The sequence below is a fragment of the Medicago sativa genome, chromosome 3, assembly GCF_051527215.1.
Source record: "Medicago sativa cultivar Bolivia chromosome 3, Bolivia_mono, whole genome shotgun sequence".
NCBI lineage: Eukaryota > Viridiplantae > Streptophyta > Magnoliopsida > Fabales > Fabaceae > Medicago > Medicago sativa.
In genome coordinates this window covers 95,284,878-95,298,146 of record NC_140751.1, presented here as the reverse complement: position 1 = coordinate 95,298,146, position 13,269 = coordinate 95,284,878, and the positions used below count along the sequence as shown (strand labels likewise).

Here is a 13,269-nt window from a genome sequence, read left to right as displayed (position 1 = left end):
TTAATATACATAAATAATGTCATCTCAATATAGTCTTATATTTAGGGACAAATGTTGTTTTAATTGTATTTTTATAAGATTTTTTAAAAAGTCAAACTAGTCCATCGAAATTGACACCGATGAGAGTCAAATTTGAGAGCAACACACTCCAAGATTTTAAACCAACACCATCAAGTCAACCCAAGTGGCTAATAGGCTAAATTGCCATAAAAATTCAAAAAAAGAAAATGCAATCACAATTTTTGCATTTAAATTTGTGTATTATTATAGCATTAAAGAATTTTGTAGGAGAACAAAAAAAAAAAAAGAATTTTGCTAAAGATTGAGGAAAATAAAAACAAAAGGCTATAAAAAGCAAGTGCACTCCACAATTTACATGCAAATCTCATCTCATCTCATCTCATCTCATATAACTGTATCTACTAACTCTTCTCACTGTTTATTTTCCAAACATGGGTGAGGCTCCAAAGCTACTATACGTTAATGGGTTCCCAAAGTATGGCCATGATGAAATAGATCATCACCTTACCAATAATTACGACCATGATATTCCTTGGTACGAGGAAGTTATCGATGATGATCTCAAATGGTCTTTTGCTTTGAACAGGTTCATCAATTCACTACCACAGCCACAACACAACTCACAAGTCAATTATATTTGAAAAAAATCCAAGTACCACATTTATTAAAGATAAAATATAAAATGAATTTACAAATAGTGACATATATAGAAAACCTTATGTACACCAGTAGTAGACTATCATTTTCACAATTCGGACTTATGTTTCACATCATTATTAAATCTACTCAATCATGTTTTCCATCTTTTTCAATAGTGTGCTTCATAAAGGGATCAGTGATTACCAAGAGATAGCTCTTTTGGATACAAAGCGTTTTGGAAAGGTATGCAATTTGCTATAGTACTTCTATTATGGACAATAGATTAATATGTCATGTATGTGACACTGATGATTACTATTATTTATGTTGCATTAGGCCCTAGTGATTGATGGGAAGATGCAGAGTGCTGAAATTGACGAATTCATTTATCACGAATGCTTGATTCATCCCCCTCTCTTATGTCACCCCAAGTAAGTTTCTATATAAATATATATACGATGCATTGAATTTAATTTAATATAACGTGCTGGATTAGGCATTTTAAAGTATTGGACTAACATAAAGAAGCATATGTTACTGATTAGAATTTTGCTCTACACCCAGCACAAATCACTCGCGCCCTGCAACCATTCCGAAAATACCCCTGCGCTAGTTAACTAGCGCAAGTGTAAAAAAGTGTAAAAAAAACGGGACTTAAATTTTACACTTGCGTGACTTAAGTCACACCGTGTGAGTTAACTCACGCAAAAATTAACACTTACGTGAGTTAACTCACGCAGAAATTAATACTTACGTGAGTTAACTCACGCAGGTTTTGCATATTCATATAGTAACCATCATCTTCTTCATCTTGTTTTATTTGTTTTTCTTCATCTTCTTCCCTCATATCTTCTTTATCTTCTTCATTAACATCTTCATTTTGCTTAACTCTTCTCAAATCAAAGCATGGTGCAGATCTTGTTACCATTGCTAAATACACTATTGATTGTTGGAACTTGTGTTGGGGGTCTGCTGCAATAACTTGATCAAGAAGATGATGAAGATGAATACGATGAAGTGTGCACATAAATTCCAAAGATTGTTGTATATCTTGATTGTTTGGGAAGAGGCTGTTGCACTTGAAACCTGAAAAGTTTAATTGTTATGCATGTAAACTCAAAGCGTATGGGGTTGCCATACTAACCTTTAGGTTCGATTCGCCCCCACCAATAACTGTATATTGGATGCAATAAGGAATGACCGGCGAATCCCCTTCAGGATACTATGAGTTCCTTGACGTGTATTGCACAACCACACCAAGCGTATCTCCTAACAGTATTTTACAGATTTATGGTTCCAGCAATTCACTCATGCATTAGAGAATTGATGGATGATTTAGAGTAAGAGAATGAGGGAGAATTATGTTGTTAATGCAACAAAATTCTGTCCAAAATTGTGTGTTGTTTTTCTTATGTATCCAACTAATGCTCAAATGCCAAGCATTTATAGTGCATTATATGACTCTTAACATGAGAGAAGACACCCTTTTGACTTGAATCAATGCTATGATTCATTAAGCACCCATTTGCCAAAGGTTATGATCATAAACACTTGAATCAATGTTATGGTTCATTAAGCACCCTTTTGCCAAATGTTATAACCATATACATTTGAATCAATGTCATGGTTCATTATCTATCAATAAATAATAATGTTCCAATGTATATGAATGATTCCCATGAAGAGTTACAACTTTTGGTTCTAAAGTGATTCCATTATTTTGGAAATCACCAACAATCCCCCACCATTTTCAAAATACTAAATCACATAAATCCGGAAATTCCATGCCTTCAGATAATGGTATCTCGCGATTTGAACCATTACTTAGTAAGTTAAGTTTTCGCTCATTCCCAAATAGTATGGTAGGCAAGCTTTGAACCAACTATTCATTAGAACAAGTGTGCATAACTTACACATAGAATCTCGGTACCATTGATGAAGAGACTTGTAAGATGACACATTAAGAAGGCCTTGTGTCATATATCCCTTTTCATGAGAATTTAAGAGTCAAACCCTTGAACTCCGTGAAGCGGCGAAACTTCATTCTCACATAGGTAGACTATATCGGGAATGTCCCATAAGTATGCATTCCAGCAAATGTATGCTATATGTCCATTAAGAGGAAAACCTCATCCTACCCTTTTTCTTCTTATGGTCCAAGTACTTTTACCCCTTGGGATGTTATCTATTGTCAAGTACTTCAATTACTCTAATAGTGTACTTTCACCATTGAACCCAAGACTTGATGCTACTCAAGTGTGGGTTGAGTTTCCACCATTGGTAATCAATTAAATTTGGGTTTGTACCACATCCCTAATAATGTCTTCAATGTATTCAACATCATTTCCAAAGACATCATTCCTTGTCAATCATTTCGTCAAATAATTGCAAGATTTTCTTTTAATTTTTATAAACTTTGAATATTCAATTCTTCACATAGATTTTGTATTCTCATAGCTATGTCTACGGATCAACTTATATACTCTTGATAGTATTCACCAACTATCATCAAACCATGACACTTTTGTCAATTGAGTATATTGTAATAATACACAAACTTTTATGTCATTACACCTTTGCTATAAAAATATTTAACATGCATTTCAATTCCAACTTCAACTTTTAATTTCTTTTATATCTAGCCAAGATATATCATACATTGAATGCATTAAACATACATAGCAAAATAAAACTTGATCATAAAGAATGTCATAACCAAACTTCATAAGATGGGATTAAACATGCAAGTTATATACTCTACATAAAATTAAATATAACACATATATTTTGATTTTAGTTATCATATAACTAATACATATATCATAAATTCATTGTGTTAAATTCAAGTTTATGTTTAAATATGTTCAATACTAAATTTCAATAAACAATGACATAGAAGAATAAACAATGAACCAAAATCATTAATATTTTCTATGACTTTCTTCCGTGAACATATATCAACTTACAATAATTCAAAACATACCCAAATTATTTTAACGTCATGATAAACAAGAAATTAATAATTACTTTTCATATTATCATGTACATATAATATCAACACAATATTAATGATAATAATTTCTTACACAAAGTAAATAATATCATTAAAGCAACCACTTGATATTTTGACAATTTATCTACACTACTTTCATAAATAAAATAGTGTTTAAACATTCTTAACATATTACTATACTCATCAAAATTCATATACTTGAACAATTTCTAAATCATGTATATATATGTCACCATATGTTAAATCTAACATATTCATATTTACTTAGATACTATACACATGCATTTAGAACACCAAATATTTCATAATAGGTAATCACTTATATGCATATTATCTCATGTTCAAATTAACATCAAACAGATTTCAAACGATAAATTTCATACATATCAAAATTTATCATGCATATATTATCTACAACCACATGTAAACTTAACACAAGCACATCACATATGAAATATTTATCCATAAATTTCCATAACATATATTCATAAATGGAATTTGTTTACCGTTCACCGTAGTCATGGATGAATATGTAAGATTTCATCTCTCCCAAAAATTGCAGCCATTAATCACAAGTAAATCATAAATCGAACCTAAAGATTGTTGGAACTTGTGTTGGGGGTCTGCTGCAATAACTTGATCAAGAAGATGATGAAGATGAATACGATGAAGTGTGCACATAAATTCCAAAGATTGTTGTATATCTTGATTGTTTGGGAAGAGGCTGCTGCACTTGAAACCTGAAAAGTTTAATTGTTATGCATGTAAACTCAAAGCGTATGGGGTTGCCATACTAACCTTTAGGTTCGATTCGCCCCCACCAATAACTGTATATTGGATGCAATAAGGAATGACCGGCGAATCCCCTTCAGGATACTATGAGTTCCTTGACGTGTATTGCACAACCACACCAAGCGTATCTCCTAACAGTATTTTACAGATTTATGGTTCCAGCAATTCACTCATGCATTAGAGAATTGATGGATGATTTAGAGTAAGAGAATGAGGGAGAATTATGTTGTTAATGCAACAAAATTCTGTCCAAAATTGTGTGTTGTTTTTCTTATGTATCCAACTAATGCTCAAATGCCAAGCATTTATAGTGCATTATATGACTCTTAACATGAGAGAAGACACCCTTTTGACTTGAATCAATGCTATGATTCATTAAGCACCCATTTGCCAAAGGTTATGATCATAAACACTTGAATCAATGTTATGGTTCATTAAGCACCCTTTTGCCAAATGTTATAACCATATACATTTGAATCAATGTCATGGTTCATTATCTATCAATAAATAATAATGTTCCAATGTATATGAATGATTCCCATGAAGAGTTACAACTTTTGGTTCTAAAGTGATTCCATTATTTTGGAAATCACCAACATTGATGTGGCACATACTGAGTTGAACAACACAATTAATCTGCTAAGGAAACTAATTTCTCAAAGTGGTGGTGATCATGAGGCAAAAGCCCATTATGAGTCTTGTTTGAGTTTGTTTGGGACCAGAGGTGGTGGTGCTCTTAGATATCTTGAGGATGCGCAACAATATTTAAAGAATGGAGATTATGTTAGCTTACGTGTGCAAGCGAATAGTATCATAGCAGATTATACATAATGAAAGTGATGAAGATGTTAATGAAGAAGATATGAGGGAAGAAGATGAAGAAAAACAAATAAAACAAAATGAAGAAGATGATGGTTACTGTGAAAAACAATAACTGTGTGAGTTAACTCACGTAAGTATTAATTTCTGCGTGAGTTAACTCACGTAAGTGTTAATTTTTGCGTGAGTTAACTCACGCGGCGTGACTTAAGTCACGCAAGTGTAAAATTTAAGTCCCGTTTTTTTTACACTTTTTTACACTTGCGCTAGTTAACTAGCGCAGGGGTATTTTCGGAATGGTTGCAGGGCGCGAGTGATTTGTGCTGGGTGTAGAGCAAAATTCTACTGATTATTGTGACAGCCCCAAAAGAGTGTTTATAATGGGAGGAGGTGAAGGGTCTGCTGCTAGGGAGTCCTTCAAGCACAAGTCAATAGAGAGAGTCATCATGTGTGATATAGACCAGGTTATTACCAAACCCATTATTAATCTTCATCCATATTCATCAATGATTATGATAGTACTAGTATAATAATATTATATGATCTTAAGATTGATATAGTTTGATATTCGAATTAACTATGAACAAACAGGAGGTGGTAGATTTCTGCAAAAAATACTTGATTACAAACAGGGAGGCCTTTGCTCACAAGAAGCTCGATCTTGTCATCAATGATGCCAAGTATGCATCATTCCTTTTCCTTTTTCTTGTTATTTTAGTTTATGTTTGCTTAAATTCTTAGGTACCATGAAGTTTCGTTGGGTACCATTGCACTAAGCAAACTTCATTTAAAATTTGATTTTTAAATAAATTTATATAAAAAATATAACATGATATTGAATAATTTGATGATGGGTACGTAACCAACCACACTCAATCAAACGTACTACCGTGTTCTGCTTATTAAACATTATTGAGTAAACTAATGGTCAATAAATTGAACATAAAAAAAACACTAATTTTTACATTGTAGAGACGAATTAGATAAAAGGAAAGAGAGATTTGATATCATTGTTGGAGACTTGGCAGACCCAGTTGAAGGTGGACCTTGTTATCAACTTTATACAAAATCGTTCTATGAAAATATCCTGAAGCTCAAGCTCAATGACAATGGCATTTTTGTGACTCAGGTAAAAAAAAACAATGTCCCAACTATAGGTTTTATGAAATTAAAGAAGTTTCTGATTTTTGATTGAACTATCTATATTATAAGTATTTTTGTTAGAATTTACCAACTGAATGATATCTTGTACAGGCTGGACCGGCAGGTTTCTTGACGCACAAGGAGGTCTTCACCTCTATATATAACACAATCAAACAAGTCTTTAAATGTAATTAAATTTAATTCAAGCAATTGGATTTAACAATGGATATTTTGTTATTGTTTTACTCAAAAATTTGTTCTTTTTGTTCATGTTTCTTTGCAGATGTGATAGCATACACAACTCATGTACCATCTTTTGCTGATACTTGGGGATTGGGTTATGGTAATCAAAAAAAGAAGAAAAATGAAATAAAATTGCTTTTGTTGTGTAACTTAGTTGTCATCAATCATTTTTACAAGTGCTTATATTATTTATATTATGCTTTAAATCCAGGCTTCAGACCAACCATTATTCATTGGTTCTGTGGAAATGGACACAAGAATCAAAGAAAGAATAAATGGGGAATTGCTCTATCTAACTGGTGACTGGTTCCACTCATCTACCACCATGAACAAGACTCTTTCACGATCGTAAGTACAATATTTCTTTTTCGCAATTGGCATTTCAATGAAGAACTCTGACTATGATATCAACATTCTCACTCAAACGTTTTGGAAGTTGACACCAAAGACATATTTGTTTCAGGCTTCAGAATGAAACTCATGTGTACACTGAAGAAAATGCTAGATTTGTTCCTGGACACGGTGTTACTTATCATCTCTGATGTTACAAGCCGTAGGTTGAAGATGAACTCTTGCAGTATAATCTTTCAAGTATTGCACCGAGTTTAGATTTCACTTCAAAAGTATCGCAAATTTGCAGGGCTTGAGGGACTCAAGTTGTTTGGAATAGCTTATTCCGAGTTTATTTAGGCTTGTCATTTGATTTTAATCCCTAGCTTTAGCATTGCTTCATCAATTTGGAAGCTCCTGTGTATTAATGTAACATGATAGATTTTCTCCCGACCTCGTAACTCAAATTCCCTATGTTTTCAAAAGTATGCTTTTGAACGACACAAAGTTAATAATTGTTTTAGACAAATACATACTCTTACCGAGGATGAAAAAAGTAGTGCGGAAAACTCATTGCAGGACCGACCACTTGTTAAACATTAACACACCATCTATGCAGATTGAAAAGGCCCTGTTTGGATGAGCAACTTATTTTGCATCTTATAGCATAAGCGCTTACCATATAAGTGTTTATGAATAAGTTGAACATGTCATAAGTTGTTTCCTTAAGTTCTCCAAGTAGTGTTAAAAGTGTCTATGCTAGTAGATAAGCTCGAATAATTTTATCACACCCTTTTAAAATTAAAAGATGATGATCACCCCTACTCCCCAAGTTCAAACTCAAATGCAATAAAAATAAGAAGACTAAAGAGAATAAAAGATAAGGAGCAGCTGGGATTTACTTTTAACTAGTAGTGAACATATAATGCAACCGGTTGCATAAACACATTACATTAAATCAAAAGGACATAAAATATAAAAGCTTTTCAAGACATACTTAATTAATTAAGCTCTCTTAACCGGATCAAAGTTGGAAACCCCAATAACAGCTCCAAGTATAGCTGTTAGCACAGCTCCACCAGCAAAAATGCTTAGCAAAAAGTTCTGGAGAGATGGCGAGAGATCAGATCCAGCTGCATGAGCCACATCAGGTATAACCATGGAGGCTGTCAAGGATGCAGCTGTAAGTGCTGTCACTGCCTTTTCTTTCAAAGATGCATTAATTTCAACCTTGGATTTTGACTGTGTGATCCTCTTTGGTTGTGCGATGGGTAATGGCCTGAAAAATGATTCGGAGGATGGATTTTTCAGCTTGTTTTGGGTAGCAGAACTCACTGGCAAAGCTGTTGCAACAGAAGCAGAAGCCATTTGTTTTTGCTCTTGTTTGTTATGCTTGTGATGTGCTTGCTTACCTGACCTGTGTAGACTCTGCAGAAAAGTTATGTGCTTGATACTTTGATAAGGTAATGGACACAATAAGATTATGATAGGTGCAAATTGGAGATTTTCAGGTGAGGTGGCATATGTTGGTTATCCTACGTGGAACATTCTCCACCTGGTATTTGTGAGATAGGGTTATCATCTCATAAGATTACACTTGCCATAATCTTATGCTTATTTTACCTTTACATGTTAGTTATTGACTCTCTGTTTTATTAAGGAAGTTACTGACGGTACATGTGTGTATATTTATTTATAACAAAAAATACTTTAATCCTTTCATTTTGGTGACAGGAAAAAATAGGAACAAAACCTCAAAAAAACAAACATCAAAAGCTATATAGCACCGGCACTTCCTAATCCTATTGAAGGCATGTCCGATACCCGACACCAACACAACGTCGAACATGTGATCTCATAGTTATTTCATTCTTTCAAATTATTACCGGAGTCATGTTTTGATATCATGTCCGGTGTCTGTGTCAAAGTATCATAGATGCGAAGTAATGCCGATCCAATCATAAAATAGCCAGATTCAAGGGAAGTAATGCCGAGACAAAATTTCACATTGGATCAACTTCAAGGTTGGTACATAAGATTTAACAGTCCTGAAAACATAATTTAAATAATCACATGTAAAAATATTTTTAAAATTGTCTACTTGGGGCCTTTACTTTCACTATATATATAGAACCACTCACAGGTAACAGCAATCATGATTCATGAATCATGAATAAAACCATCCAAAGAAAAAAACAGATGGTATTTGGCAGACCAAAGAAACAAAAGGAGCACATACATGCAGTTGCATCGCAGTGAGAAAGAATGAATCATTTGAGATAACTTGCATCAGGTTCCATGTGTCTGAGATGAACACCTTGTGGAAGAAGGCTGTATCTTATATTGAGCTCTTCAAATATTTTCTTTACTTCCATCACCAGTTCACTTCTCCGCTTGGTCTTCTCTCCAAACTCTTGAAAGTTCATTGTGTGAGTAACAAAAAGACCCATCTTAATATTATTTACATTTTCAATCTCCTTCACTACCAAGCCAAAATTAGGATGCCAATATTGTGGATTCCTCTCCAAATACCTAGTTTTGAAAAAGACATTAGAACAAAGAAATGCATAGAAATACTAAGATTACAGCAATAAGACTTGTTCCATATTGAGGATAAAATTTCAGTGACTTACCTCTTTACTTTTTCTTTCAGTGCCCCAATTTTCTCTGCTGGTGTCGTAAAATCAACCGAGAACTCTACCTTGTCAACCATATTTGGGCTTCTGTAATAATTGCTGATAGGTTTAGTGGCGAGGACAGAGTTTGGATAATACAACTTTTCATTATTAAGCTTCAAGAATACTGTCGTTAATATATTCATCTCTTCAACCAATAGCTGCCAGATAATTAAAAGGCATTAATACACGAATCTCAAACAACAAAATTAAATTTGGCTGCTATATAAGTTACCTCAACACCATCTATAACACACCGATCGCCAACATCAAACGGATGCATTACAAACACGAAAATGATGGCTTCAAATATATTCTTGCACGTGTTCCCAAACATGAAAGCCGCGAGTACTAGCTGCGATGAGAGGAATACAAGTACTTTTGTTGTCGCAATCTCCATTAGAAGAAGCCACACTACTATGGTCACCACTACTAGGACCCCTGTCACAAGCTTGTTCAATTGTTTTACAGCTGTTTTAGTGTCGCTTAAAGCGTGTGCCAGTGCTTTACGTTCTTGATAAACCTTCAACTGAAAAATACAAACATTATGGTCCAAAGATAATTTCAATCCTTCGTTATGATGTTGACAAATTTTTAACAAACACTTAAGACCTTACCACCCAATCTGCTAAAGACTTTCTGGTAATTAGCCCTGTCTCTGACTGTGCCAATAGGGGAAATACCAAAGGAACTTCTTCCTTAATCATGAAACGACGGAGTTCATTCTCATCAATGTCCCTATTAATAATGAGAGAACTTTTTAGCAGCAACAAGAGTGACAGATACCAAAACAAGGAGAAGGGAAAATACACATAGGCCATGGTTGGATAAACAACTTAATTAAGCATTTATCAATATATAAGCCAAATCTATAAAAGAAGATAAAATAAAGTCAAATTGTTTCCATTTAAGCTATAAGTTATTTTCTATAAGGTCTCCCAAACAGTCTCACAAATGATTATGCTAGTAGATAACCTCAATTAAGTCAATCTAAACAAACTCGTACAAGCAACAACAACTCTACAAGTAATAATAATGCATTTATTCTTACTGGCAGCTAGGGGAAGCAGCAACATTCCTGAAAATGTAATAGGCAGCTGCAGTTGCCTCCATCTCATTAGTAATTTCTTTATCATTCTGTTCATTTTCTACATCATAAAAACTTTCATCTAGTGAATTAGAGATTGTGGACAGCCTTGAATTCATCACTGCATCTACCAAAATCTTCATAGTCCATGAGGAAACTTTCTCTTGCTTCATCTTGTGAAGCTTTGCCATATCAATAATGTCTTTCTTTGTGCCGCCATTAACGGTAGTACTCCTGAAACTAAAATGGCCAATACTTGGAGTTCCACCGATCTTCTCAGCCTCTTCCATAAGTGGAGGCCCAGAGAGAGTCTGTAGAACATATTGATGGAAGATTGATTCTTGAATTCGATCAAAGAAAGATTTGACATGGAAACTCGATGCCAAAACCTTTAGCAACGTCGTCTTTATAACCCACAAAAATGCTCCAATGAGAAGGGAAACAAGAGTCCATGTTATATCATTCAAAATCTTTGCGGCCAGTTTGGATCGATGGGCCCCACGATTGATTAAAAGCACCCATGTGAGGAGAACCAAACTGATCCAAATGAAAACCTGGACACATTGCTTCAACCCATGGACAAAATAAAGCACCTTTTTCTTCAACAAAAAGTTCATTTCAATCAAGAAAACAAGAATGTGTATGAACCATTTGGTAACTAACATGCCACAAAATGTTACCATCACAAGCATACAATACCTCCAAAGCCTTAAACTCCAAAGCTCTGTCCTTCTCAGTTTCTCAATCGTTAAACTAGCCAACAAGCTACCCGCAATGCACACAAAAACAAACAATTCAATCAAGACCTTTGTTGTTAGTCTCTTTCGCTTGCCTATACTGGATTCAACTTTCCTGTAAATGATTTCATCAAGATCCTCCCCAGCAGGACCTGGAGATGCCATCAAAGGTGTTCTAGGAGTGACGACAGAAGTTATCGAAACAGACCGATTCACCGTTCCAGACTTGTTATTCGGCGAATGTGATGCTTTGTTAAATGCGTTCCTATAAGGTGAACTAACAGATAAATGTTCTTGCAAATTTGAATAAGTAACATTCTCTTCAAAAAGGGTTTCATCAATAGGATAAGGTTGTTCACCAAATCTTGATTTGGGCTTAGAATACACTGATCTTTTAAAAGATTTTCTTGTGGTAAGTTTTGCATTTGCAGCAGGAGATTTTGGGGGTTTATTTGGGCTAGGGATGAACCTTATTTCAGGGGAAGCACAGTTTAAAGGTGGCGACTTTGTAGAGTAGCGAGGTGAAGATTCAAAAACTTTCAACTCATGATCATGATCTTGGCCATGGTCTCCACTCACATTTGAAATAGGAACTACCACTTCTCTTCTGTTCTCCATCATGCTTACTTCACCACCACCTTGATGCTTATTACTATCCATTCACAAATCACAATCCTAAGCATATCATAAAAATAGAAACTTGTGGAAATTAATAAACAAACTTACTTGGTCATCAAAATCAAACCTTAGTTACTACTATATGATATGAAAAAATAAACAAATAAATACAAGAGGAATATTATAGAGCATGAAATAAAAGATGAAGTGGAGGGGTAACTAGTTATGTGTGAATCTAGTGAGTGACCCCTTTTGACTGTACTTACATATAAAGTGGGTTGGTCAACAAGAACAGCGATGTTTGCGGAGGGGACAGCCTAATTCTTAGAGAAGAAAAGCAGAACTTTTAACATTTCAATTTTTAGAAACTTTTTTTGTCTTTAATTAAAAATTAGACAAAAAAGTTATCCAGAAAGAAACAAACAAAAACATACTACTAACTACTAAGATTTACGTATTACTAATTTGACCTTTTGATTATTAAAAGCTTGTTTCAATAAAATATAATATCATTTGTTTTCCAACCAACTAATAAACAAACTTAAAACACCAACCGCATGTGGTTGGTTCAATGATAAGAGATCCAGACACCTTGAAGAGATGAGTATGACCATGGCAGAAGTTATGTCTCTTGCACATAAAAAGAAAAATTGAACGAGAGAATTCATCTTTGTATATTCAACATTTTTTTTTGAAGAAGATCAGTTATTGTCGAACAAAAATGGATAGTTATAAATTATTTTTTTTGGTCAAGGATACTTATAAATTATAATCATTAAAAATATATATTCCCTCCGTCCTGAAACAAAAACAAAGTGAACCAAGTTGATTGGGCTCCGGTGGCAAGAAGCTCCTTCCAAGGACGTACCCAGGGAATACCGGGTTCGATTTCCAGGGCGAACAACACTTGGCCAGTGCGCATGCCTCTACGCACGAGCCGGATTAGTCGCCAACCATTGGTGGGTCGGAAACCGATGTGAAACCAACAAAAAAAAACAAAGTGACTTTATTGATCATTCTTTACATGGAGATTAGTCACTTTAATTCCTGAATAGGAAAGAAGTCCATTTTAATCCCTGAATGCAATAAATTGCAAAATAATCCCTAAATGTAGGCTCTGTTAGTCAATTTAGTCCATGAATGCAGACTTTG

The 13,269-nt window shown here is 34.3% G+C and overlaps 2 protein-coding genes and 1 pseudogene across 7 annotated transcripts; 1 reads left to right on the top strand and 2 right to left on the bottom strand.

Annotated features, from left to right (window-relative positions):
- Positions 1-369: 369 nt before the first annotated feature.
- Positions 370-7,485, top strand: LOC146942304 (thermospermine synthase ACL5-like; annotated as a pseudogene). The gene is made up of 10 exons (XR_015032649.1): positions 370-607; positions 837-903; positions 997-1,091; positions 5,646-5,748; positions 5,876-5,964; positions 6,257-6,413; positions 6,539-6,614; positions 6,711-6,770; positions 6,882-7,018; positions 7,134-7,485. The product of XR_015032649.1 is annotated as a thermospermine synthase ACL5-like (transcript).
- A 389-nt stretch (positions 7,486-7,874) lies between these two features.
- On the bottom strand, positions 7,875-8,432 carry LOC146942303 (uncharacterized). The gene has a single exon (XM_085756278.1). The coding sequence runs from the start codon at positions 8,366-8,368 to the stop codon at positions 8,006-8,008; it is 363 nt and encodes a 120-aa protein (XP_085612404.1). The 5' UTR covers positions 8,369-8,432; the 3' UTR covers positions 7,875-8,005.
- LOC146942302 (mechanosensitive ion channel protein 10-like) lies at positions 7,875-12,936 on the bottom strand. 5 transcript variants are annotated; one of them, XM_085756276.1, is made up of 7 exons: positions 12,672-12,896; positions 10,727-12,174; positions 10,293-10,413; positions 9,911-10,204; positions 9,634-9,836; positions 9,240-9,532; positions 8,975-9,048 (listed from the first exon to the last, which is right to left on the bottom strand). In XM_085756276.1, the coding sequence occupies exons 2-6, from the start codon at positions 12,157-12,159 to the stop codon at positions 9,271-9,273; spliced, it is 2,313 nt and encodes a 770-aa protein (XP_085612402.1). In that variant the 5' UTR covers positions 12,160-12,174; positions 12,672-12,896; the 3' UTR covers positions 8,975-9,048; positions 9,240-9,270. The 5 variants fall into 5 exon arrangements, with proteins under 5 accessions (XP_085612400.1, XP_085612399.1, XP_085612398.1 ...); XM_085756275.1 differs by lacking the exon at positions 12,672-12,896 and adding an exon at positions 12,384-12,472; XM_085756274.1 differs by having other exon boundaries at positions 7,875-9,532; positions 12,709-12,936.
- Positions 12,937-13,269: the final 333 nt, after the last annotated feature.

What these genes read in the sequence shown, in the direction of transcription:
- LOC146942303 (XM_085756278.1), bottom strand. Translation starts at nt 8,368, where the DNA reads ATGGCTTCTGCTTCTGTTGCAACAGCTTTGCCAGTGAGTTCTGCTACC.
- LOC146942302 (XM_085756274.1), bottom strand. Translation starts at nt 12,159, where the DNA reads ATGGATAGTAATAAGCATCAAGGTGGTGGTGAAGTAAGCATGATGGAG. An exon ending in AGTCTTTAGCAGATTGGGTG is followed by an intron (nt 10,205 to 10,292) that starts GTAAGGTCTTAA and finishes TGTATTTTTCAG; the next exon opens with TTGAAGGTTTATCAAGAACG. An exon ending in CTGAAAGAAAAAGTAAAGAG is followed by an intron (nt 9,533 to 9,633) that starts GTAAGTCACTGA and finishes TTTCAAAACTAG; the next exon opens with GTATTTGGAGAGGAATCCAC.